Source organism: Bubalus bubalis, chromosome 8, assembly GCF_019923935.1.
Source record: "Bubalus bubalis isolate 160015118507 breed Murrah chromosome 8, NDDB_SH_1, whole genome shotgun sequence".
Lineage (NCBI taxonomy): Eukaryota > Metazoa > Chordata > Mammalia > Artiodactyla > Bovidae > Bubalus > Bubalus bubalis.
In genome coordinates this window covers 45,975,176-46,002,610 of record NC_059164.1, presented here as the reverse complement: position 1 = coordinate 46,002,610, position 27,435 = coordinate 45,975,176, and the positions used below count along the sequence as shown (strand labels likewise).

Sequence of the window (27,435 nt, the reverse complement as noted above, 5' to 3'; positions counted from 1 at the left end):
TTTATGTTACATATTTTTGTGTTATATTTTTTCTTTCCCTTGCTCAGGTAGCAATCACTAACTGTTGATACTTGAAGGAATGTAGAAGGGTGAGAAAATTGGACTATATCACAAATTTCAGTTCCTAAGTTTGAAGGTTAATGTTGGTTAGGAGTTAGGGACACTAATTCTTGCTTATACTCACATATTTTGATATGGCTTGTTTTCTTACACATTTCAATATGCCTTGCACGATAATCTTGTGATGTCTTGAGAGAGTGATTTGGTTTTTTTTAAGAAGTTAAGGGGACCTTGGCTTCTTTGGTGAACCCACAGTTCTTTATGTGCCAAAATTGTGAGTGAAATGAAACTATCTTAATATAGGACATTGTAAATCATAGTTTTAGAGAACTAAGTAGTTTCGCTTGTATATTAATATCTAGTATGGAAAACTATCTTTAAGTTAGAATTATAAAAAATGAAAGTGAAAATCGTTCAGTCATGTCTCTCTCTTGTGACCCCATGGACTATACAGTCCATGGAATTCTCCAGGCTAGAATACTTCAGTGGGTAGTCATTCCCTTTTCCAGGGGATCTTCCCAACCCAGGGATTGAACCCAAGTCTCCCACATTGCAGGCAGATTCTTTACCAGCTGAGCTACAAAGGAAGCCCGAGAATGCTGGAGTGGGTAGCCTATCCCTTCTCCAGCAGATATTCCCAAACCAGGAATCAAACTGGGGTTCCTGCATTGCAGGTGGATTCTTTACCAACTGAGCTATCAGGGAAGCCCTAGAATTATAAAAATACTTCCTTTTTCTGGGTACTATTCTGATATAATTTCTAAAATTCATATAATATACAATTGATAAATATTTTCTAAGCATGTTATAAAATAGAGAAAACTTTAAACCTTAGCATCGTGGCAAACAGAGCACTAGATCTCACCCTGAGTGTAAACATCTCCGTTATCTAAGAACTTGTGTTACTTCTTCTGTCTCCCCAACAGAGCAAGGATAAGAATTTAGTGGCTAGATTAGCTATTAATGATACTCTGCCGTGGTGAGAAACTGGTAGACAGTTTTCAGGGATTAGTTTCATTACATTTCATTGCTAATAGGGGGTGAGGCTCACAGAATTAGGAATTTATTTTAAAGATTCATGTTTTCACACTTTAATGCAGTTTTGTATTTCTGAAATACCTCAACATAAAAATAACAAATCAACAGAAAAAAAAACTGTGATGAACAGTGCTCAAAGTGTTAGGATGGTCTTGACCTGATACAGAGATAGTCCTAGCATTGGTCTCTTCCCTCTGCCTTCTTGTTTGATGGCTTCCAGGGGGTGGGTGAGAATGGGAATCCAAATTTTAGAGATTGACCCACTTTTCTTGCTAGGATTTGGAAATCAGAAACAAATCTTTTCTTTTAAAGTAGTATTTCTTTTGGGTTATACATTGTACTCAGATTAGTAATTTTAAAAATGATCAAAGGAAAAACATTTACTTTAGTAAGGGAAGTTTCTTGTAAGTGGCAGCAGAAGTTACCTTGAAAGTTTTAAACCAGAAACCTAAGCAGCCTGAAATCACCTCCAGCCCCCTCCAATTCCTTCCCACCTCCCTGCCCCCGCACATACTCCTTCCTCACTCCATTGTAGAGTTTGAAGTGAACACATTGTTGTTGGTTGGCATTGTGCCATATTCAGGATCATAAAGTAACCTTGTTTTGGAATTACAGCAGGAGAAAATTTGACACCAGAAAAATAAGCAACAAGCTAACTTTTAGGGAAGAGAGTGAAATGGAGACTTAACCTTGAAAAATAAAATCAGTATACTTATTTAACCAAAGTTCAAGTTATAGTTGAAAAATATGTACTGAGTTTTAGAATGAAGACAGGATCAAGTGTTGATTGTTTTTGGCATAAACATTTTCATTTTATGTTTAGTATATAGTTGATTCAGGGTGATTCCAAATCCATGGATACTCAGGGCCAACTAAGGGACTTGAGCATCCATAGATTTTGTTACTAGCAGGGTGTAAGGCAGAGGAACCTGAGATCAAATTGCCAACATCCGCTGGATCATCGAAAAAGCAAGAGTTCCAGAAAAACATCTATTTCTGCTTTATTGATTATGCCAAAGCCTTTGATTGTGTGGATCACAATAAACTGTGGAAAGTTCTGAAAGAGATGGAAATACCAGACCACCTGACCTGCCTGTTGAGAAACCTGTATGCAGGTCAGGAAGCAACAGTTAGACCTGGACATGGAACAACAGACTGGTTCCAGATAGGAAAAGGAGTACGTCAGGGCTGTATATTGCCACCCTGCTTATTTAACTTATATGTGGAGTATATCATGAGAAATGCTGGGCTGGAGGAAGCACAAGCTGGAATCAAGATTGCCAGGAGAAATATCAACAACCTCAGATACGTAGATGACGCCACCCTTATGGCAGAAAGTGAAGAAGAACTAAAGAGCCTCTTGATGAAAGTGAAAGAGGAGAGTGAAAAAGTTGGCTTCAAGCTCAACATTCAGAAAACTAGGATCATGGCATCTGGTCCCATCACTTCATGGCAAATAGACGGGGACAGTGGCAGACTTTATTTTTTTGGGCTCCAAAATCACTGCAGATGGTGATTGCAGCCATGAAATTAAAAGACGCTTACACATTGGAAGGAAAGTTATGACCAACCTAGACAGCATATTAAAAAGCAGAGATATTACTTTGCCAACAAAGGTCTGTCTCATCAAGGCTATGGTTTTTCCAGTAGTCATGTATGGATGTGAGAGTTGGACTAGAAAGAAAGCTGAGCGCCGAAGAATTGATGCTTTTGAACTGTGGTGTTGGAGAAGGCTCTCGAGAGTCCCTTAGACAGCAGGGAGATCCAACCCGTCGATCCTAAAGGAGATCAGTCTTGGGTGTTCGTTGGAAGGACTGATGTTGAAGCTGAAACGCCAATACTTTGGCCACCTGATGCGAAGAGCTGACTCATTTGAAAAGACCCAGATGCTGGGAAAGATTGAGGACAGGAGGAGAAGAGGACGACAGAGGATGAGATAGTTGGATGGCATCACCGACTCATTGGACATGAGTTTGGGTAAACTCCGGGGAGTTGGTGATGGACAGGGAGGCCTGGCGTGCTGTGGTTCATGGGGTCATAATAGAGTTGGACACAACTGAGCGACTGAAATGAATGGGGTGGGAGTCGGAGAACCAGTCACCCCTTATCCTGTGGATATCAAGGGATGACTGTAATAATATGACTGGGTATCTTATAAGTAATAATGGAATTGTAATGTTGGATATTTTTGCAGACTATTTAAGAGTATTATTATTTTCCCCTGGTAGTCTCTCAAAATCAAACAGTTATCATTCTTGAGACACTTCAGTTCAGTTCAGTCACTCAGTCGTGTCCGACTCCTCGCGACCCCGTGAATCGCAGCACGCCAGGCCTCGCTGTCCATCACCAACTCCCAGAGTTCACTCAGACTCACGTCCATCGAGTCAGTGATGCCATCCAGCCATCTCATCCTCTGTCGTCCCCTTCTCCTCTTGCCCCCAATCCCTCCCAGCATCAGAGTCTTTTCCAATGAGTCAACTCTTTGCATGAGGTGGCCAAAGTACTGGAGTTTCAGCTTCAGCATCATTCCTCCCAAAGAAATCCCAGGGCTGATCTCCTTCAGAATGGACTGGTTGGATCTCCTTGCAGTCCAAGGGACTCTCAAGAGTCTTCTCCAACACCACAGTTCAAAAGCATCAATTCTTCTGCGCTCAGCCTTCTTCACAGTCCAACTCTCACATCCATACATGACCACTGGAAAAACCATAACCTTGACTAGATGGACCTTTGTTGGCAAACTTAGCACCAATGAATCAACTTATCCTTGATTATTCCTAATGATAACTAACCTTCTTAACTCATTTTATATTGTCATTTGTTAGTGGATTTGCCTGAGGTTCAAACTTTTTTTTTTGTATTGTCCATCGGTTTTGTCTAAAATTGCATACTCTGTTGCTGATTTTCAGTGTTTACTTTGCTCTGGACTTTCATTTTATAAATAAAATGAAAACACTTATCTTTTTTTTAAAAGACTTTTTGGAGAAGGGAAAGGCTACCCACTCCAGTAGTCTGGCCTAGAGAATTCCACGTATATAGTCCATGGGGTCGCAGAGTCAGACACGACTGAGTGACTTTCACTTACTTATTGATTGATTTTGTTTTTTTGGCTGTGGTGTGTCTTCATTGTGGTGTATTCTCACTGTTGCAGGCTTCTCATTCAGTCTTCTCTTGTTGCGTAGCACAGACTCTAGGCACACAGGTGCAATAGTTGAACCTCACCAGCTCTAGTGCTTGGCTCAGTGTATGTTGCACGCATGGACTTAGTTACTCCAGGCATGTGCGATCCTTCTGGACCAGGGATTGAACTGATGTCCCTTGCATTGCAAGGCAGATTCTTAACCACTGGACCACCAGGGAAGCCCTGATGGTTATTTTTGCTTGCACAATTTTTGCTTTTTTGTGCATTCTCATCACAAAGAAGCCTGGAATAATAGGGACTCCTTTTTAGGCTAGACTGATCTTTCAGATGTTGGGCAGTTAATACTTGATGGACCTTCCTGGATGGCTCAGAGAGGCTGCTTTACTCCTTGCCCCTTTGAGAAGGGTATCTTGTGTGTCAGTCTCCTGAATTTTCAGTCAAGACCTCAGCGCTTGGTCTTAGGTGGTATAGGGTTTGACACCTGAGCCAGAAAAGTGTCTGCAGGCCGTCTTGTGGACTTAAACAAAAGATACTCGCTTAAGTTGGAGACACCAAGAGAAGGCTTTAAGTGTGCATCCCAAGGCAGTAGAATCTGCAAATGTGTGAAGTAAAGAGGAGAAGCAGTTAATTGGTAGTGAAGGAGAAATAGAATTAGGGTCAGAGGTGTTGACCACCAGAGTGGGAAGCCTTAAGGTGGAGAATAGTCCCTTTGAACATTTGGTACCGTAACTGGGTTTCAAGAGCTGCCCTGTTTTCTGAACAAGATTCTGAGACCTACTGAGGCTTTTTCTTCTTCTAGATTTATTCTTGCTGTATTATCCTATCATCTGAAGTAACCTGAGCACATACCTGTTTCTTGTAGCCTGAAAGTCCTCCAAACTTGACAAGTGGGAGGAAATTGAGTAAATCTGTTGGAATAACACCTGTGTTAAAAGGATGAAGGCCCGAGAGTTTAGGTAGAACTGTTTGTCCAATTGCGATGTCTTATTTAATTTCCATGTCATAAGAGTAAGGGGTCCTGTCTGAGCTGATGCTTGGTGTTGAGTGATCTTAAAGGACACGGTAGTGGATCGTCTCCATTACAACCCTGTGTTACTCTTATGCTGCTGTTGCTCTTAAAATTCTAGGTGGATTCAGGACTGCCCTGTTTTTCTTAGGGTCTGAATCTTTGAAGCATCTCCTTTCCTGTACTTTGTTTCAGTAGTACTTACCAGTCACCAATATTCCTTGTCAGTGATCTTAGGAATTGGTTCATCTCTGGACCCTAATTGTTCCATGAGTCTTCACACTCATGGTATTGAATGGAAAATGAAGTATTAGAGATAGTAGGCCATTAGATGAAGAGTTGAACTATTCATCTTTACAAGAAGTTTGAGTATGTTTTAAAGTGTGAGTGTAATAAGAATAAACATCATAAAGCAGGTCTGTAAGTTGGATAGAAGAGAATGAGCGGGCAAAGTCTCAGTGAATTGATTTTTCTTCTTTGTTATATATATTTAGTCATGAATAAGAAGAGTATGATGTCACAGACCAACCAGTTTTACTCAGGCAAGTTGACTAATCGTGATGATTTTAATTTATTGGATGTATGAGAAAATTGTCTCCCCTAATGGCTTAGTGGTTAAGAATTCGCCTGCAGTGCAGGAGATGTAAGACACATGGGTGGGTTTGATCCCTGGGTGGGAAAGATCCCCTGGAGGAGGGCAAGGCAACCCATTCCAGTATTCTTGCCTAGAGAATCCCAGGGACAGAGGAGCCTGGCGGGCTACAGTCCATGGGGTGGTAGAGTCAGATATGACCAAAATGAGTTAGCACACGCGCACACATGAGAAAATCACATTTAAGAAGTTGATTTAGAAGAAGGCTGGAATATTCTGCTTGGGTTGCTAGGTCCTTGGGAATTAGCGGTAGGTCTCAGAGACAGTAATCCTTTGGAGAAGATGAAGAATGTTATTGTTACCAGTTGTTTATCTTTTCACTCCTCAGATTCTTCTTTGTAGACTTTGTGATTCAGTGGTGTGATGATCTCTGTAGACTCTCCTAGCTCTACTAAATTCTAGTTGCTGGAATCTCAGAGTAATTTTATCTGGAAATATTTATTTAAGAACTAGGAACTTAACTATATTGTAACTTTAAATTGAATAGAACAGCTTAAGAATAGTATGAGAGTGTCAAGAAGTAAGTGTGAATTGAAGTGAAAATTCAGGTCTTTGTCTCTAAGGAAGCTGTGGTCTCAGAGAGAGTGACCCAGTGTATGTATTTTAGTAATTCTGTAATGCAGGTACATGTGATAATGTAGAGGGGCAGAGGAGACAAACTGTATTTCGTCTGGGAAGATGTCAGGGAAGAGGTACCGTTTGGGCTGAGATGAGAAAAATGAGTTGGGGGGCTTCCCTAGTGGTTCAGTGGTTAAGACTGAGCTTCCACTGCAGACGGCAAAGGTTCAATCCCTGGTTGGGGATCTAAGATCCCACATCCTCTGCAGCATGGCTAAAGAAAGAAAGAAAGAGTGAGTTGGGTGTTTAACAGAGTAGACAGTGGCATTCTAGGGAGAGGAAAGTGCATGAGAGAAGATTTGGTGGTATGAGAAAACATGATCCTTGGAGAATCACAGACTAGAGATCAATATTCTGGAGCATTTTATATATATGTGTGTGTGTGTGTGTGTGTGTGTGTGTGTGTGTATAATATATATATAAGGAGAATGGTGGCAGTAATATTCCAAATGAAACATGGGTGCTAGTCTGGGATCCCTCAAAAATGTCTGTCTTAGTGGGGCAATGATGTTGCCGCTCACTGAGATAAAGACTGTAACAGGACACATTAGACTGGTTAAGTTAGATTTGTTTTGTTGTTGTTGTTGTTGTTGCTGGCTGCACTGCATGGCTTGTGGGGTCCTAGTTCGTTGACTGAATTGAACCCAGGCCCTGGCAGTGAAAGCGCTGATTCCTAACCACTGGACCACCTGGGAATTCCCAGTGAGGTTAGTTGTAGACATTGCCTTCACAGCAAACCGGGGATCATCCATGTGAAAATGCCAAGTAGGCCTGGAAAGATATCTAGTTCTGGGGTTCAGGAGACAGTATTGGGCTAGAAATTCAGATCTGGTCATCATCAGTACCTTGATAATTATCCATGTCAGGGGTGTAGATAGAAGAGTCAGTGAGTGGAATCACCACCATTTAAGGTCCAGGTGAAAAAATGATCCAGCAAAGAACCCAGGGGAGAATCATAAGAACCCAAAAGCACTGAAAACAAAGCTTGCATTGTTCTATAATGTGCTTAGAAATTAAAACAAACTTATGACTTAAAAATAATCAACTTAATTATAATTTTCAATAATTTATTCACACTTCCAGGTACTACTTGCTTAATTCTTTGTGACATAAGTAAATGTGGCCATCTTTGTACTCACTGGCCTGAATGTATACATGGAGATTGTGGATGGTTGAATAAATATGTGTTTGCAAGGTTGTAAAACTGCTGCTTTGGAAGTACCAAGGAGGGATGGAAAAGAGAGTAATTTAAAATTGAGGGGATGGGCTGGGTGTAAGGTTTCAAAATGTGAACTTACAAAAACAGACCAGATCTCTATATCAATTCATGAACCAAAGTAAATTCTAGAAGGCAATATATTGGAGAAAATAGGATGACAATTTAAAATTTTTGGTGTGAGGAAAGTTTGTAAAGAGATTGGTGGAATTAATTGCAGAAAAATAAAATGTAGGGTCTTGGATACTGTGAAATATCCAGTATGAATATAGAAAAACAACTAATTTGGGGGACAGATTTGCAGTACATGTGAGAATGTGTCCTGTGTGTGGTCATGGTGGTAGATGACTCAGGTGATCAGGGGTTCAAGACACTTGGAGAGGCCACAGGCCATGGGACTTAGCCAAGAGTATTTGAAATCATATTGACATGAGCATCAAAGCCCCCAGGACTGTGTTGGATATTGTGGTGGAATGAACATAGGGAGTAGTCAGGCCCAAGAATGGTATTGATAAGGATTAGATAGGAGGGTTGATGGAATGCATGGCTCTCAGTGGATACAATGTTATCATGGTATTTGTGAACATTCCGGAACCTTTCAGTCCTTCTGGAGCTACAAACAAATCTGAAGGTTTGAAGAAAATGTGAAAATCATTTTGGAAGCCTTCTCATGAATTATTTGAAACTTTTTTGATTTGTAGTTTCCAAAATCACCAGCCAGAAACTGGTTTAGAGCTTTGACTTTTCTAATATATGTGTAAGATGGGGATATACTTCATTAGAGCTATGCAGTTTAATCTTGGGAGACTTTGAGCTTAAGTGCACAGGAAGTGTGAACTTTCTGTCTTTGTGGAATGAAAAACTGCTACAACAAAAAATGCAAGTGTCACCTCATTCCTGCAGTGGCTAGTTGATAAACTGAGAATAATTCTCTAGGTATATAGGAAGGCAGAGATACAGGTTAAAATTTAATTTCCACTTATAATAATACTGCAGTGATAGAAAGATGTATATTATGGGTGGCAATAAGAAAGAGAACGTGGATTAAAATTATAGAAAAGCTCTTTAAAGTGGGACAGACCTAGTCTACCTCATTATGTTATTCAGCAAATATTTATTTAGGATCCCATCCTTTTCTGGGCACTTCCTAGTAAATAGCAATAGGCAGAAACGGCTTATTACTTTGTGCCGAGCACAGCACTGTTTGCCTTTCATGAGCTTTGTCATTAAATCCTCACAGTAACGCTTCACATAGAATTATTATCCCCATTTTATAGGAGAGGAGATAGAGGCTTAGAGAGTTTTAAGTAATTTCCCCAAGGTCGTATCACTATTAAAAATGACGGAGGAGTCCGCTTTCGGATCCAAGGCTGCTTGGCGGTGGAGCCTGGAGCCTGAGTCTTAAATGTCTTTTTAAACGGGGCGTTACTGAGCATTCACTATGGCACCAGGTGCCAGGCTCTGTAATCCACGTAAGAATCCTAAAGGTAAGTTTCGTTATCATCATCTTCAGTTTTACCGCTGTGCTGTGTGCTCTCCCCAGTGGTAGTTTGGCTGTAGCCTGTGGTAGATTTTATGCTCTCATCAGATATTCATGCCAGCTTTATAATGCCCATTGGATGAAGCTGTTACCTTCAATTTGGAAAAACTATTTTAGCAGCATTGAGAGGATATTTTTGTACAAATCCATTGTATTTTATGCAACTATTTATTTTTCTTTTTCCTTTACATCTCATATTCTTTGTATTTCTAGAATTAAGATTCTTAAAAAGAAAAAAATCATTTTAACCCTTTAAAAAAATCTGAAAACTATTGAGGTCTACTTTGAAATTTCATGACTGCCTGTAGATTTCAGTGGCACTGTGTTTTATGTTTGATGTGTGAATTTTTAAGATTTTGAATAGGAAAACATTTACAAATAGAAAATCAGCTTTATATATATGAAATAGTCTGGGTAAAAGGACCACGTCAATTTTTTTTCACGTAAAATTATGTTCTTGGGTTAGTGGTTAGTATTTTAAAGGAAATGTGTTTGGTTTCCCCCCTTTTTCCTCTTTTATTTTTATCTGACTTTCCCTTTTAGTCTGTGATCTGTTTTTCCAAATCAATATGAGCAATGATCTTTTAATTAAATAGAATTGGTGCTTACATTTCTGTTGCAGATAGCATTGTCAGTCCTGTCCTAAAAGGACAAGTATATTATCTGCTCGGTAACTGGGTGTTGCTGTTCACTTGTGCTGTACTGCAAAGGAGGAGGGGAAATTAAGGTGTAAAACAGAAGTGTTTTTCTAAAGAGTTAGGGAGTAGGTACTAAATGTATCTTTAATTAAAAGTCAATCAATAAATTTTAACAGATTAAAATATTTTAATCTAAAAATTTGGGTTCTGGTTTAATATTTCATTCTTAAGTGACAAAAATGATTCACTGAGCCATATTTTTCAGGGCTGGTGAAATAGAAGTAGCCAAGGGTTGCCTGTCTGTTCATTACAGCCTGTAACTTTATTATCCCAGCTTCTCAAATTATCTAGTAAATTGAATCCAGTTGTTAGCATTTTTAGTTTGTATTTTAATTTGCCTCATTTAAAATCATCTTGGAGAGCCATGCTAGTTCTACCTTAAAAAAGAAAACACCCCTCTGCTTGGCAGAAATGGTACTTCCTGCTTTCATAAACAGTCATGTGCATAGTTTAGCAAGGCCTGATGCCTCTGGAGCTTTTTCCCTTTATAGCACCATTGAATCCCAGTCCTGACAGAAGTACTGCGAATCTTGTGGCCTCATTCTGAACAAAAGGGATTAGAGAAGAAAAATCTCTTGATATAAGGCTTGAAAGCAAAGGCAGGCAATCTTGGTTGTGAATATTTTCTGATTTTTCCAGAAATCAAGCAGAAGATTGAGCTGCTGATGTCAGTTAACTCTGAGAAGTCGTCCTCTTCAGAAAGGTACAGCTACATCTCTTGCATGAACAATTAATGGTGTAGCATTGCTAAGAAACAAATCAGGGCATATTGTTTTCTTGTCAAGTTTGCTATATAACGTATTGTACTGCATGCTGGTCATTGTGCTGTTTTGAAGGTGTGTATTTGGGTAAGCTGTTCTGCTTTTACAAAAGGGGTAATTGATTTTTTTTTTTTTTTTAATAGTGAAGCCTAATCAGCTGCAGCATGCACACCATAACACAGCAGAGCGCTGGCTTATGTGTGACAGCTGTTGAAGGCTTTAAAAAATAATTTACTTAGCTAGAAAATAAACAAAAATCTTGCTTTCTTTAAGGAAATAGTACTAGGTTTTCTTCCTATATTTTGAGGAAATTTTGCTACACAAAATTTCCAATATTATTGGTAAGGTCTAGGTTAAAAATACTTAGCTTTTGGTTGTAATAAATATTTTCTTGTGTGGAAAGGGAGTGCCATTTGTAAATAGCTTAGGAATTGCAAACCCACATATTAGTCACATTCTGAAAGAGAGATACGATGCTTCTTCAAGTCTGTGCTAGGAAATGGAACAGTCACTGCATGCAGTAATGGTTCATGCCTGCAGGTAAGGACAAAATGACTCAGAAGTATTTTTAAAGCGATTATTTTATCTGTCAGTCAAATGATTATACCTGTAAGGAGATATTTCCATAAAATGTCTGTTTAACTTAATAAATGGAATTAAGATACGTTTCTCTCAAGTCAGAAATGAGACTGTAGTTGCCTATTTTTATATGTAAATGTGTGTTCACTTCTGTTTACCAAAGGTTTATACTACATAATATTTTAAATTGAAGTTCTTGGGCATACAATTGGTACTTACTTTTCTGTTGGTTACCTAATAGTTTATACCTAATGTTGATATTTTTATATTTAAGATGTGTTGATTTATCTCTTTCCTGGTTACTCTTCAGGGTTGTCTTTTTGTTCACATTTAATATTTAGGAAGATATTATGGAGAAATAATTTGCTAAATAAAGAATGATGTAGGAAAAACACCAGAAAGAAAATAGGTGAAGAACCCAGCATGGTAAAATGAATTTAATTATAGTACACTAGTGTATGGAGGACATGATCTGATGGCAAAATGATGACATTAAATTGATTTATTAGTATAATTGGGTGAAAGGCCTCTGGCTTTAATTTAGGGAATTATAAATAAGGAAGATATTACTGCTTTCTTTAGAGGTTGAAAATAGAAAAATTTAGACACATTTGTGTTTATTTTTATGTAGCTTCTAACTTCTCGTTTGTGCCTAGCTATCCCATTTTAAGCGTTCTTTTTTGCTGAGATAAAAAGCAATCTTCAGCCTTGTGAATATTCTGCCAGTAAAATGGTGGTGATGGGAATGGGAGAGGATGGTGGTGTAAATAGTGATCGGACTGGGTGCCAACTGTAATGTTAGAGTTTTGTTACTAGGAAGAGCATTCTTAATGGCATGACAACAGTAATTATGTTGGCTTTTTGAGTATCATGTTTTCTCTATTGAGAAATTGAAGGTTGAACAGAATGGATGAGTATTACCAAGAAACAAGTTTGAAATGGGTGAGGCTTTTATGGTTAAAATATACTCTTATAAGGAAATAGTCTAAAATATTTTGGTAAAGACATTTATTTATTTTAAAATTATTATTACTGTCTCACCTAACGTCTTGTGGTTAAATCTGATGAAAGGGAGGATGAATGCAGACATGATTTTAAAGTTTAGAAATCAGCCACTGTGCTTATGACAATTTTATACACATTTTTACCAGAGCTTGCTTACTTTATTATTCTTTTGGGGGTTGTTCACACATATATTTAGCAATTGTGATATGCTGACCTAATGGATATTAATGTAGTTTATGGATTAGCCAACACTTTGCTAACACAGAAGTTGTTTTACTAATGTAGGCATATTAAAAATAGAAATTACTCCCCCCCCCCATTTAAAAAGTTATACAATGATAAATAGTCATTCGTTTTTTTTTTTATTTTATCTGGAAGAATTTGAAAACCAAGAATCTGAAGTTTAAAAAAAAATTACGGCCTAATTATACTATATTCGGCCTACAAATTTAATATAGTATCCTGTAGCATTGCCACTACACTCTGCAATTCCTTGTTCTCTAATCACCTAAATTTTTAACATATTTGACTGTTTTATTTTAAATTAGTTATTTGAAGCATGGCATGAGTCTTAAAGATATTTGGAATTTACCTCTGGTCAGTATTTCCATGTATTTATTGGTTAAAAAAAGAATGAAGAAACCTTTTTTCTTTAAAGAGAGTTATCTTTTGTTACGATTGATTTTTGTTTACTGTCTGCAGTGTAGCATGCTCTTTGAATGTTTGGGAGAATCAAGTGGAGGAATGATGTTTTAGTACAAAATACAGTAGGTATACAAACAGTGATGTGATGTTCCTAATAATCTTAACAGATCTCAATACACCTTGAAATTTATTTATTTATTTGTAATACCTTAAACAGAATGAGGGGGATCCATCCAATGTCATTTGGCTGGGGAGGTGTGGAGCACTTCTTTTCAGAATGGCTGACTCATAGGACAAAAACCAGTTGGGTGACAAAAGTTACAATTTATTTTTTGGTTTTATATGTTGGATAGAGAGAAAAAAAAAGTTAGCTTATCTACTTAAAAAATTAAGGATGGAGAACACTATTGAATGAATAAAAAACCAAATGATCCTAATTATTGCCAGTTAAAAGGAACACATATGTGGCAAGAGTGCCCTTCTGCAGATTTTAGGAATAAACCTTACACTGAATATTTTTCTTTTAATGGAGCTACTGTTGAATGGATGAATTGTATTCAGCTTAAATATGATAGAGACAAGGGTTAGGCACAATTTTACTTCTTCATCTACTACTACTTACTGTTTTTAAAAAAAACCATGCGTATTTATTTGATGCAAAAATTAAGTTTTCAGATATTTGCTGCTTCTTGCGTTTTCCTAGCTAGAACACTCCAGGCAAGTGGAAATTTATGGGGTTACAGTCGGTGGGGAAGAAGAGGATGGTAATAATGATAATACCTAGGAAAAAATGTAATGATCATTTATTCAACATTTGTAGATGATCATTTATTAAACATTTTCAGATACTAGTTCTAAGTGAGGAAAAAGTATGTGTGAGGGAGTGGGGTGCTGTTGGAAGGACTCTGATAAATCATTCCCAGAAAGGTCCTGAGTGAACAGAAAGCACTTTGCTCTACTACAAATTTTTTCACTCTATTACTGCTTCTGCAGTGGGCTCATGAACAAATTCAGACCATACTTAATACAAAAGAGTTGAGCCCAGAGTGCTGAGAGCTATGATCCCCAGTCCATCTAGGCTGAGTTCAGAAAGAATTGAGGAGGTAAGAGAGAAGGGGCTTGAGAAGCTGAGAATCCGCATCCGCCGTAAACATTGCCCACATCTGCTGTTATGTGTGAATGAATGATGTGATTAATAAAGTTCACAGTCACTCAGAAATTAAAGGTGTGTCAGTGTGTAGGAAATGTAAATATCAGTGCCTTGTAGGAAATCCATTTGCTTTTCAGGAAATGGATACCGAAAGGACCATTTCTTGTTGTGCATGTGTTTCTTACTATTTTTCTTTTTTTGTTGTCAAAAGGGGTCTTTATATTGGAATAGATAAGTAGTATCCTAGATCTTTAGCATCCCACAAAGCTAGCACATACTTGGCAAGTTGCTGCTGCTGCTACTGCTGCTAAGTCGCTTCAGTCGTATCTGACTCTGTGCGACCCCATAGACGGCAACCCACCAGGCTCCCCCGTCCCTGGGATTCTCCAGGCAAGAACACTGGAGTGGGTTGCCATTTCCTTCTCCAATGGATGAAAGTGAAAAGTGAAAGTGAAGTCGCTCAGTCGTGTCGGACTCTTAGCAACCCCATGGACTGCAGCCTACCAGGCCCCTCTGTCTATGGGATTTTCCAGACAAGAGTACTGGAGTGGGTTGCCATTGCAAGTTGCTAGCTACCTTTTAAAGAAGAGAGAAAGGGAGAAGGAGAAAGTATCATAAAAATAATTATGCTGTGGCCTATATTCTACCAATGCTATGTAGAGAGAGTTGGTAAGAGGTGATGGAGATTGGTGTGTTGCTCCTCCATTCATATAAGGGCATTTGAAATACATATGAAACCTGTGCTGTATGGCATATGGGATCTTAATTCCCCAACCAGGGATGGGACCCGTACCTGCTGCAATAGGAGTGTGGAGTCTAAAGCACTGGGCCACCCAGAGAAGTTGCGAATCTGTGCTATTTTTGTGTATATATTTTAGTTCCTCTTCTTACTTTGGAGCCTATTCGGTGAAGAGAAAAAGGGCATATGATAATAATGCGTGGTTGCAGAAAGCAAAAAGAGAAGTCTGGAAGAATCAGGAGGATGGAAGGGAAAGAATAAATAAGGATCTCACCACATAAAGAGAGAAGAAAGTAAAGGATGTTCAGTGGAAAATGATCCAGGATCAAGGGGTCTTTTATTTGCTCTGATGTTGAGTTTATTTTTCTCCATGTTGCTGTGGTGAAGTAGTTGTGAGAGGAGAGCCAAATTTTATATGATTCTCTCTTCGTTGAACCTATCCCCTCCCCATTCCAATACAGAGGGTAGATGGGCCTCAGTGATCACTATTTTTCCCCTTCGCACCTGTCACTCTGACATTCTTGGCTTTATTTCTGTATTTGCAGGATAGGAGCATTTGAGACATTTTTCTTGAGTGTTGAGATAACTGTGGCTTACTGGGTTGTCTTTCGTCTATTCTGTCTTTATTCTTTATTCTGCTTTTATTTATTATTTAGTAATATTTAAATTGTAGTTGTATATGGGAAAGTGTGTAGATCACAGATCATTATCAAATTCAGTTTGTTTTTTTTCTTTCTTGTGTAGTTTATGTGTTGTATCTAAATCTTGGCCAAGTCCATGGTCACTAAGGTTTTCTTCTAGATTTGCATATATAAATTTTCAGCTCTTAATATTTAAGTCTGTGATTAATTTTGGGCTTTAGTATTAAGGTAGAAGTTGCCATTGTTTCCGTGCATGATTAGTCAGTTGTTTCATCTCTTTTTGAGTAATATATGTATGTATGTATACACACACACACACACTCTGCATACTCTTTTGGTGTGTCTTCTCCCAGTGTTACCTATGTGAGATTCATATGTGTTTTCCTGTGTAGTTGTAATTGATGCAGTCTCATTGCTGTACAGTATTCAACATATGAATATACCTAACAGTAGATAAATAATCTGTTCTATTGATGAGCTTGTGGAATGTTTGCAGTTGATAGTTATTAGAAGTAGTGCTGCTGTGAGCATTTGTATACATGTCTTTTGGTGAATGAACCTTTGCATAGCATTTCTGTTGCGTGTATTCCTAGGAGTGCAGTTGCTGAGTTTTGGTGGATATTGCCAACTTTCCGAAGCAAATGTGCCAATCTGCACTCCCACCAGCTGTGCTCCAGGTCTTTGCCAGCTGGCTTCTGTATATTCTTTCTCTCTTCCCTTCCCTTTCCCTTTCTTTCCATACTTCCTATTTCTTTTACCATTCTGGTGGATGTGCAAGGGTGACCTAGAGTTTGAACCTTTTTGAAGAGGACTAGAGGCAGATAGAGGACTATTTCTGAGTTCCTAAGGTGGCTCAGTTGGTAAAGAATCTGACTGTAATGCAGGAGACCTGGGTTGGGAAGATTCCCTGGAGAAGGAAATGGCCACCTACTCCAGTATTCTTGCCTGGAAAATCCCATTGGTAGAGGAGTCTGGTGGACTACAGTCCATGGAGTCGCAAAGAGTCAGACACGACTGAATGGCTAAACCACCAGCAAAGATACTTAGGAAGAAGATCAGAATGAGAAGTTTAGACCAAACATGAACCAGAGGATATAGCCATATGAGGTACTGCTCTCCCACTCATGACTTCTAGTCTTTTACCTGGGTGTTAGAGACCATAGGTATTAACATCAGTTTTCAGATTTGGTTTTAGTAACAAAATTTTTCGGTCAGCTAAACCTTATTTGAAACCTTTCATGAAAAACATAAAAAAAGCAAAGTGTGAACAGGGAAGCAGGAAAGTGAGCAGAGCCCCACAGTTGTTGACACTCAGCCACCCCAGCCCTGAGAACCCCTCCCTAGAGTTCTAGTCCCTGCTACTTTAAAACCCTTGATGGAGGTAGGCCCCATAGGTCTGATGAAGAAATTATGACGTTTTTTATATGTTTTGGTCTAAGTGTAGTTGTTCCTAAATTATTCTGTTCATTTGTTACCTTTTTAAACTTTGATTCTGTATTCTGATGCCTCTTGAGAGGGTTGCCATATTACAGACATTTCAAACCTTCCAGAATGCAGATCTTCTCAGGTAGGTAACTCCACTTTACAGACTCTTCTCCTGTCTTCCTGTTGTTCTTGGCCTAAAGGTGAACCATTGAGCACTGATACTCTTCAGCCTAGCCTCAGACTCCTCCACTTTGGGCATGTTCCTCCTGCCTTGCTATTTTGCACCTCCTTACCCTATCATCTCAAGGAAGCCCTGTCTTGGTCAAATTATGCCTATTATAAGCCATTACAGAACCGTGCATCTTTGCGTTGTAGCATTTGTCACAGATGCTGTTTGCCAACTGGGATTGTCAGTGACATTTGGTTTACTTACTGGTTTACTTACTATTAGCCCCAAATTATGATCTCAAATGCAGAAGTGCTCTCATCACAAAATATTTTTTATGTCATCATTTTCAGCTTATAAATTATGAACTTTGTGCGAAGTTTTTTTTTTTTTTTGATGTAGGGAGATACCAATTTCTATGGTATTGGCATAGATTAAGTCAATATATATCAGTTCAGTTCAGTCCAGTCACTCAGTCATGTCCTACTCTTTGTGACCCCATGAATCGCAGCACGCCAGGCCTCCCTGTCCATCACCAACTCCCGGAGTTCACTCAGACTCACGTCCATCAAGTCAGTGATGCTATCCAGCCATCTCATCCTCTGTCATCCCCTTCTCCTCCTGCTCCCAATCCCTCCCAGCATCAGAGTCTTCTCCAATGAGTCAACTCTTCGCATGAGGTGGCCAAAGTACTGGAGTTTCAGCTTTAGCATCATTCCTTCCAAAGAAATCCCAGGACTGATCTCCTTCAGAATGGACTGGTTGGATCTCCTTGCAGTCCAAGGGACTCTCAAGAGTCTTCTCCAACACCATAGTTCAAAAACATCAATTCTTTGGCGCTCAGCTTTCTTCACAGTCCTACTCTCACATCCATACATGACCACTGGAAAAACTATAGCCCTGACTAGACGGACCTTTGTTGGCAAAGTAATGTCTCTGCTTTTCAATATGCTGTCTAGGTTGGTCATAACTTTCCTTCCAAGGAGTAAGCGTCTTTTAATTTCATGGCTGCAGTCACCATCTGCAGTGATTTTGGAGCCCCCAAAAATAAAGTCTGACACTGTTTCCACTGTTTCCCCATCTATTTCCCATGAAGTAATGGGACCAGATGCCATGATCTTTGTTTTCTGAATGTTGAGCTTTAAGCTGACTTTTTCACTCTCCACTTTCACTTTCATCAAGAGGCTTTTTAGTTCCTCTTCACTTTCTGCCATAAGGGTGGTGTCATCTGCATATCTGAAGTTATTGATATATATATATATAAAATCATATGATCAAGTATATGTGTGTGTTAAGTTGCTTCAGTCATGTCCAACTCTTTGCAACCTCATGGACTGTAACCCACCAGGCTTCTCTATCCATGGGATTCTCCAGGCAAGAATACTGCAGTGGATTTCCTTGCGAAGGCAATGGCACCCCACTCCAGTACTCTTGCTTGGAAAATCCCATGGACAGAGGAACCTGTTAGGCTGCAGTCCATGGGGTCGCTAAGAGTCGGACACGACTGAGCGACTTCACTTTCACTTTTCACTTTCATGCTTTGGAGAAGGAAATGGCAGCCCACTCCAGTGTTCTTGCCTGGAGAATCCCAGGGACGGGGGAGCCTGGAGGGCTGCCATCTATGGGGTCGCACAGAGTCGGACACGACTGAAGTGACTTAGCATAGCATAAGCTAATTTAACTCTTAATGTCAGGGTTACAAATCTTAGCTTTTTCTATCACCAAAAAAAATACAGTTTATTATTATATATATTTACATTTGTTTTAATGCAAAATAGAAATTAAAGTAAATCTGAACATGTTCCATCTTGGTTCTGTACTGGTAACATCAAGCCATACAGCCTTTTATTTCCAAATGTTAGTATTTCAAATATCACCTTGGTGCTTTTTGTCATGGTTTACACTTCACCGTCTGCTGTTAACATCTTGTTTTTTGTTTTTTTAATGGTTTACGGTGATAAAATACATAACATAAAAACACAAAATTTTATAATCCTTTTTAAATGCTAATTTTCTTTAAAAGGGAATCTTTGTACCCCTCCCACAATGGGTGAACCAGTATCAATTCCCTTTAAAAACAATTGCTGTTAAATTCTGTCTAGATTCTGTTGTCTGATAAAGCCTTCAGGCCTGAGCCATATGCTGTTTCTGTTTACAAGGGAAATTAAATTGGCCGGTGTCATAAAAGAGCTTAAATATGTGTGAGTACCAAAGTGAGGCTTGCTCTTTGATATATTCTGATAAATTTAAAGAACCTTGGGAGAGGGGTCATTTTCTCAGTATGTGATTCAATACCTAGTCCAAAGTATCATCTCAGATCATTTTATGTACCAGCAGTGGCCCTTCCTCTTCACTTTGAGAACTCCTCCCCCAAAATGGTAGTTCAGGGAGGTTTTTAACTAATGTGAGCTGCAATGACAATAATAAAAAGTAATTCTAAGCAATCATATTGCAGATTCCTTTTGAGGCAGAAATTAATGTGCCACTAGTTGGAAGAAATTAAGACTAACTTTGGTATAGATTACATTTGTCATGCATCCATTCTCAGTTCTTGGAAAAGAACCTGATGCTGGGAACGATTGAGGGCAGGAGGAGAAGGGGGCAACAGAGGATGAGATGGTTAGATGGCATCATTGACTCAATGAACATGAGTTTGAGCAAACTCCAGGAGATATTGAAGAACAAGGAAGCCTGAGGTGCTGCAGTCCATGGGGTCACAAAGAGTTGGACATGACTGAGCAACTGAACAACATCATCATCATCATCATCAGGTCATCCAGCCAACATGGATCAGCAGCTGCCATGTGCTAGCCAGTCAGTTATTGGGAGACCACGGAGCAGCAGTGGCAACACAAAAGCAGAAGAGATTTTGGTGGGTGGCTTACCCCGACATACCCTGGTTGTTGGGTGTGCAATGCTGAGTTACTGCATCACGAATGACTCCATGGTGGAAGGCCATTAGCACTCTTTGAAAGGATTATAAATAATCAATAGTTGCATTTTTAGGGAATGTATAGTAAGACTATAGCTGTGGTGAAGGGTTGCAAACACAATTGTCTACTGAAGGCCACTGTAAAGGAGCTATGAGGGCCTGGTGGGGACTTTAGCAAATTGACAACCACAGCCCCATCTAAAGAGATGGCACTGATCAGCTGTTGCTGATTGCTGCCATGTTAAAACACAGACCAAGTTGTGTGAGTTTCTGTGATTTTCAGGAAAAGTTGAAAATTTGGTTTTCATGTAAGGTGTCTCATTTTAATTGAGAGTGCGGATTAGAAAACAAAACAAAGCAACTGTACCAGTTTTTATTTTTTATTTTTTAAGAAAGTATCTGTTTTCTAAATTCAGTTCATGGTAAACATTTTTTCTACTGTACTGTAGCACATGGATTTACAATTTGTGAGCCACAGACCTGTGCAGATTTATTTTCAAGGAATTTCAAATCATATGAGTACTAAGCATTATCTATAGAATATAAGTCAAACAATTGTCTTGTTAAGGGATATATTTATAGGTTTTCTTGACATTTCAAATACGCAGAAATACTGATGACCTCTCCTCCAATAACCACATGCTAATAAGATACCTCAAATTCCATGAGATATTAACTGATATAGAGTAGAAATGACCTCCAAAAGAGATGCATTTCTCTGATGGAACTTAAACTATAATAAGTAATCTGAAAATTACAGAGGTAGAACAGTGTTCTGTTTGAATGACTGTCACTTCATCCTTTCCTCCTTTTTCCTCTTTGCTTCCATCTCTCCCCACAAAAAGCATTTTAAAGCTAGTTAGACATAAGAGAAGGGTGTTTGATCCCTGGATTGGGAAGATCCTCTGGAGGAGGAAAAGGCAACCTACTCTAGTATTCTTGCCTGGAGAATCCCATGAACAGAGGGTCTCAGAGGACTCCTGGCGTGTGACAGTCCATAGGGTCTCAAAGAGTCGGCCACAACTGAAGAGACTTAGCACGCACGCATGCAGAATACCTACAATGCAACAGAAAAGGGTCAGAGAAAATACATGTCGGGATAGAAAGTTACGAGGGAGGAGATTCAGATACACAACGCAGATATGTGGCGTTTTGCTGTGCAACTTCTGAAGGTGACTAACAGATTTGGCCTTATGTTTTCTAACAGGCAAACTAAAGGAAAAAACGTAACATTGCTCTTATACCTATAAAGAAAAATATACTAATTTATGCAGGAGAATCAAGCCTTAATTATGATTATTATTATCTAACAATCTTTCCCACATATCTCAGAAGATACACTTACTCATTTTAGAATATTCAGATTAAAAAGAAAGAAAGTACTGTGCTTTTATCATTAAAGGTCAGTTATTATTATTAATGTTTTTAAGGTTAACTTTTGTTTCAGCGTAATGTATGTCTATAAAATTCAAGCAGATGTATGTTAATAACATCACCAACAAGAAAAACCAGTGTTATACTGACAAATTATTTAGGAATTAACATTTTACACTTAACATATGCAGTTTTTCTTACGTTATGACAAACTTTTTTGCTTACACCCTCATTTGGGATTTTTGTATTAGTCTCTTTTTGAGTGTTTTATAGATGACTTTAGGCAATATGCTAGGCAGTGTCGACTTACTAGTCTCTTTACTCCTTGTCTCTTCCTTCTAGTAAAGTCAAATATTGTTGTGGTACCTTTGGTGTTTCTTCGGGTGTTTGTGAGTGATAGTGAGGTGAAGTCTGTATGATCAACTTTAACAAGATACAAGACTCAGTAGATTGCTGTATTCACTTCATTTCAGTTCAGTTGCTAAGTCGTGTCCTACTCTTTGCAACCCCATGAATCGCAGCACGCCAGGCCTCCCTGTCCATCACCAACTCCCGGAGTTCACTCAAACTCACGTCCATCGAGTCAGTGATGCCATCCAGCCATCTCATCCTCTGTTGTCCCCTTCTCCTCCTGCCCCCAATCCCTCCCAGCATCAGAGTCTTTTCCAATGAGTCAACTCTTTGCATGAGGTGGCCAAAGTATTGGAGTTTCAGCTTCAACGTCATTCCTTCCAAAGAACACCCAGGACTGATCTCCTTTAGAATGGACTGGTTGGATCTCCTTGCAGTCCAAGGGACTCTCAAGAGTCTTCTCCAACACCATAGTTCAAAAGCATCAATTCTTCGGCATTCAGCCCTCTTCACAGTTCAACTCTCACATCCATACATGACTACTGGAAAAACCATAGCCTTGACTAGATGGACCTTTGTTGGCAAAGTAATGTCTCTGCTTTTGAATATGCTGTCTAGGTTGGTCATAACTTTCCTTCCAAGGAGTAAGCGTCTTTTAATTTCATGGCTGCAATCACCATCTGCAGTGATTTTGGAGCCCCCCAAAAAACTTAGGCATTTGTTAAATTCCTTGAGTGTACTTAGTATTCATGCTAATGAATCTTAACTTTGTAAGAGATTTCAGGAAGTTAAATGATCCAAGCTTCTTGCTCCAGACAGATAGCCTTCAACACAGGTGGTTGGTTTTTCTCTTTTTATTTTTTAAAAAAATGTATTGGAATTAAGATTCTCTAACCTTCCTTGTTAAACCAGGGCCTTGTTGATGTGCAGTAAGTCTTCACTGACAATTGCATAATTTAATCATCTTTTTATTCAAGATCTTCCCTTAGACAAAATGCATTTTTCTTGGTGGAATTTGAATCTTTTGGGAGGAGTAAGGGTAAGGAGTATGCTTTGTACAGCAGGAGTCCAAATCCTTAGTTTAGCCTAGAAGTAGCATAGGAGAAGTCAGAGTGAAATGAAATGTTGTGGGACCATCTGGGAGCTCTAAATATTTGCACATGGCTTGGAATGAGGTAGAAGAAAGGATGGGAAAATAGGTGAGAGAGAGATGTTGTACCCTGATGGAAAGGACTCTTCTTTGTAGCAGTAAGGGTTTTGACTTTTATGCTATAGTTTACAAGAATCATGGAAAAGTTTCAGTAACAGAGATGTTCTGCCCATGTTGAGAACAGATGCATGCTCCATAAGGCTAAAAAGTAAGGTCTTTTAAGGAAGTTCAAAGAAACACATTTTATCTTCTAGGCTTGAAGGTTGTAGCATGTCCTGTAGAGTTGATAATTCATTTGTTCTGGAAATGGGTAAAAAAATTATAGCAGTGTTTTCCATTTGAGTGAGAGAGGGCAGATGAATTCCTTGATGCTGGGAGGATTACCAAGAGAGGCAGTCAGGACTTCCTGGTGGTCCAGTGGCTAAGAATTTGCACTCCCAATGCAGGGGCCCCAGTTTGATCCCTGGTCAGGGAACTTAGTGGAGTAGGAAATGGCAGCCCACTCCAGTATTCTTGCCTGGAGAATTCCATGTACAGAGGAGCCTGGAGGGCTATAGTCTATAGGGTTGCAAAGAGTCGGACATGACTGAAGTGACTTAGCACACACACACTCGGGGAACTAGATGCTACAACTAAGACTCAGTGCAGCCAAATAAATAATTTTTTTTTTAAAGCACAGTCACGCATGTGTACCTGTGGCTGATTCATGTCAACGTATGGCAAAAACCATCACAATGTTGTAATTATCCTCCAATTAAAATAAATTAATTAAATAAAAAATAAAATAAGCAATGAGGTCCTACTGTATAGCACAGGAAACTATATTCAATATCTTGCAATAAATTATAAAGGTAGAGAAACTGAAAAAGCCTCTAAAGTATATATATATGTATATAAAGGTATATATATGTTTATATATAAATATATATGTAATTGAATCACTTTGCTGTGCAGTAGAAACTAACAGAACAATGCAAATCAACTATACCTCAGTTTTTAAAATTTCTTAATAAATAAATAACCTAAAAAAATAAAAGCACACTCACACTCTGCTTTTTTTTTTAAAGGCTATGAAATACATTTTTCTTCAAGGCTGTAAAAGGAGGTAATTCCGTATTTGTTTGGATGCGTAGATATGCTCTAAAGACAGATAGTTTGCCTGTTGGACTTTCAGTATTTTTTCTGTGTTATATATGGTTAATCATGATTGCAGGATACCTAATAATCATGAATATGAAATATTAAAATATAAAATGTTTGCCTCAAAATTTTCTGTCAACAGTTTGTGACAGAAGTCTTTGTATGGTGTATATGTAAAACTTCACTTCTATAATTTGTCTAAAATACGCTAAACCAGGCCTGTACAATGGACTTTCTGTAGTGGTAGAAGGTTCTATAATGTGGTTATGCCTTACTGAGCATTTAATAAGTTGCTCTCATGACTAAAGAATAAATTTTAAATTTTATTTAATTTTAACTTAAAATTTATAACCACTGAATAATATTTTCAGATGGAAATGCCAATGAACTCTGTTGTCTTAACCTTTCTTTTTTCATTTAGAAAAGATTATTATTTGCTTTATTATTTTTCTTTCCTGACCTCCACTCTATCCCTTTCCATTTTCTTGTTATTTTGCTTTTTATCCTGACAATATTACAGTGTATGGGTAAAAGAATTTATTTCCTTTACTTGAACTCAAATTGATAATACAAAGGCATTCACTAGTTATTTGTCATTTGATAAAGGTATTTCTTGGAGAAGGCAATGGCACCCCACTCCAGTACTCTTGCCTGACAAATCCCATGGACGGAGGAGCCTGGTAGGCTGCAGTCCATGGGGTCGTTAAGAGTTGGACACGACTGAGCGACTTCCCTTTCACTTTTCACTTTCATGCATTGGAGAAGGAAATGGCAACCCACTCCAGTGTTCTTGCCTGGAGAATCCCAGGGACGGGGGAGCCTGGTGGGCTGCCGTCTATGGGGTCGCACAGAGTTGGACACGACTGACGCGACTTAGCAAGGGTGTTTCTAGTTCCTCTTTCTCTTTTAAGGGCAAAAAAATATCACTTAATTATTTGCCATTGCACCACTTAACTAAATTTTAAATCCTCTTTTTAATATTGTACTCACGTAATGTCACATTAGTACAAGTCTGTGTTCCATCTGATTTTATGGTTTAAGGTATGTAGCACATACACACATACACAGATTATTCTCAGATTGTTCTTGGCCTTGTTTTAGCCAGAATTTAAACAAAATCCAAAGACTTCCATAGTGGTCCAGTGGTTTAAAACTACACTTGCAGTGCAGTGGGCATGGGTTCAGTCCCTGGTCTGGGAATCCCTACATGCTACCAGGCACTCCCTTCCCTCCTCCAGAATCTGTTCTTGTCCTCTTCACTAGCCTTTTTGCCCCTCAACAGTTTTGTATTGATTGTGATAGTACCCCCTGAATTCTAAATGAAAAAGGGCATTTTATTTTAGGGGTCAAGATAATCCTTTGCAGGATTATCTTGCAGTTTGCAGGAGGAGCCTTTGTTTAATGCAAGGCTGAAGAAAGTTTACAAAATTATACTCACATACAAAATTATACTCACTTATGAAAAAAAATTATACTCATTTATGGAAAAGGAAGTCCGATGGAATTAAATACAGAATTGTGGGAGAAAGTTTTATATTTTGTTGCTGAGCTCAGTCATTTTCTTAAGAGATTAAATGTTTGCTTTTATAATTTGACAGTCTGTGTTTGAATAAATGAAAGACTTCTCTAGCAGAATCCTTGGCTGCCTATGATGCAGTGCAACACTTTGGTCTGTTATATGTGATTTTCTCTTTAGTTTAGGACTGTCAAATTTTTCTGGGCTTTTGTAGATGAAGGAAGAGAGTGTATTGATGGATTCATTGCTACGGTGGTACCTTGGTATACTTCTGTTTCACTATAGATGCAAGTATTTATTTCAAAGTGAACAAATCAAGAATTTGTGTTTGGGTATAATGAGCTGTGCAGTGTCCAGTTCATTCTCGCTCTGTTCCTCCATGGTCATGTGCCCCCAAGGAGCTTCTGCTGCTGTTGCTGCCCTGAGGTCAGCTATGTTCCCTGTGGCAATGTGGCCCCTATTTCATGGTCTCCTGACGTTAAACAGTTATTATCCCTTGTTTCTCTGAGTTACTATAAAGTATTTAATGACTGATGGCAAAGGTGGAACTGATTTTCATAGTAGTAAAACTTCCCCGCTGTTCACCCACCTGATTGTGTAATGGAATCACAGATTTTTGTGGAGAACATTAAAGGCTTTCTGATTCTTAGGACTAGATGTTATGAAGTATCTGTAGAAATATTTTTAGGTGAATGCAAATCAAGTGTTTTCCAAGAAATTCTTCAAATTTAATGTTTTAAAAGGGGATCCACAGAAGTTGACTTTTTCTAAAGATGAGGCTCGCTCTAGTTACCTGATGTGATTTGGTGCTTTTTGTAATTCTAAACTTTTAAATTCCCATGGCATCATTCAGTAGCATTGCTCCTTATATGCATGTAACTTAAAACCTCTATATCTACAAATGTGAAATTGTAGAGTGACTGACATCATGTCCCCCAGTAAGCCTAACACAGCCCATAGCAGTCTTTTTCTAGTCATACAGCATATCAGTGTTTCTTTTCTTGCACTTTTTGCATTTAAGTGCATGTTGTACAGAATAATGCACTTCAGTTTAAACACTAGAATAACATTTAGCTCAATGATAGCCTCATGCTTTGAGAAGCACATAGACAACAAGAGCTCATATGAAGAGCTTGAAGATCTACTGTCATGTCTCATTTTATTCCAAGTCATAGGCTTATTGAAAGGAATGTTTGGAGCAATCATCACATTATCAAAAGTATTATTTTCTCTCTACCTTTAATGTATCATAGTTGAGATGATAAAGGTAGAAGTGTACTTATGAATGATGTGGCTCAGTTAGAAGAATTTGTTTTTATTAACTAATCAAAAGCATTTAACTCATTTTTTTGACCAGGCTTATATGGCTGAATGTAATGATGAAAATTATCATAGCAAGAAGGGAAATTAGAGATCCAGTTTATCCTCCACCGTTATTTTCTGCATGAGAAAAGCCAATGCCTGAAATAGTGAAGTGATTCATCTAAGGGTCCAGATAGGATTCTTGTAAACTTTCAGTGTTTATAAAGTTAAGAAATCTGGAGTCTTGGAACATTGCACAAGGCAATTGGTTTGCCTAGTTACCTTCTCTTAAGAAAACCAAGAATGATTATTTTAAATTATACTAGTACTCTTCTTTAATATCTGCTCAAGCCAGAGCACGGAAGAAGTAATATTAAATGCCTTTCGTTTTATAGCACATTTTCATATTCACTATTAATTCTTCAAGAATCCTTACAGATGTATACTATAGATGGTTCTATTCCCACTTTATATATAAGAAACCAGTATGTTATGGTTTAACAGTGTCATACCTCAGTTAAGTCAAAGAGGTCCTCTCAAAGCCATATTTTGCAGCTCCATCAACTGTGCTCACATATTATCTGACAATTTT

At 38.5% G+C, this 27,435-nt stretch overlaps 1 protein-coding gene and 1 pseudogene across 10 annotated transcripts in view; both read left to right on the top strand.

Moving 5' to 3' along the window:
* The window catches only part of SRPK2 (SRSF protein kinase 2), a 254,237-nt gene that overhangs the window by 100,334 nt on the left and 126,468 nt on the right, over nt 1-27,435 (top strand). For 3 of the 10 annotated variants that reach the window (XM_025292015.3, XM_025292020.3, XM_044947159.2), the window contains exon 3: nt 10,607-10,670. The exons of the other annotated variants lie outside the window; for them this stretch is intronic. In XM_025292015.3, the coding sequence (XP_025147800.1) occupies nt 10,607-10,670 (64 nt within the window). The remainder of the gene's footprint in view (nt 1-10,606; nt 10,671-27,435) is intronic. 10 annotated transcript variants of the gene reach the window in all.
* Nucleotides 1-27,435, top strand: part of LOC123466107 — a 146,631-nt pseudogene that overhangs the window by 94,554 nt on the left and 24,642 nt on the right.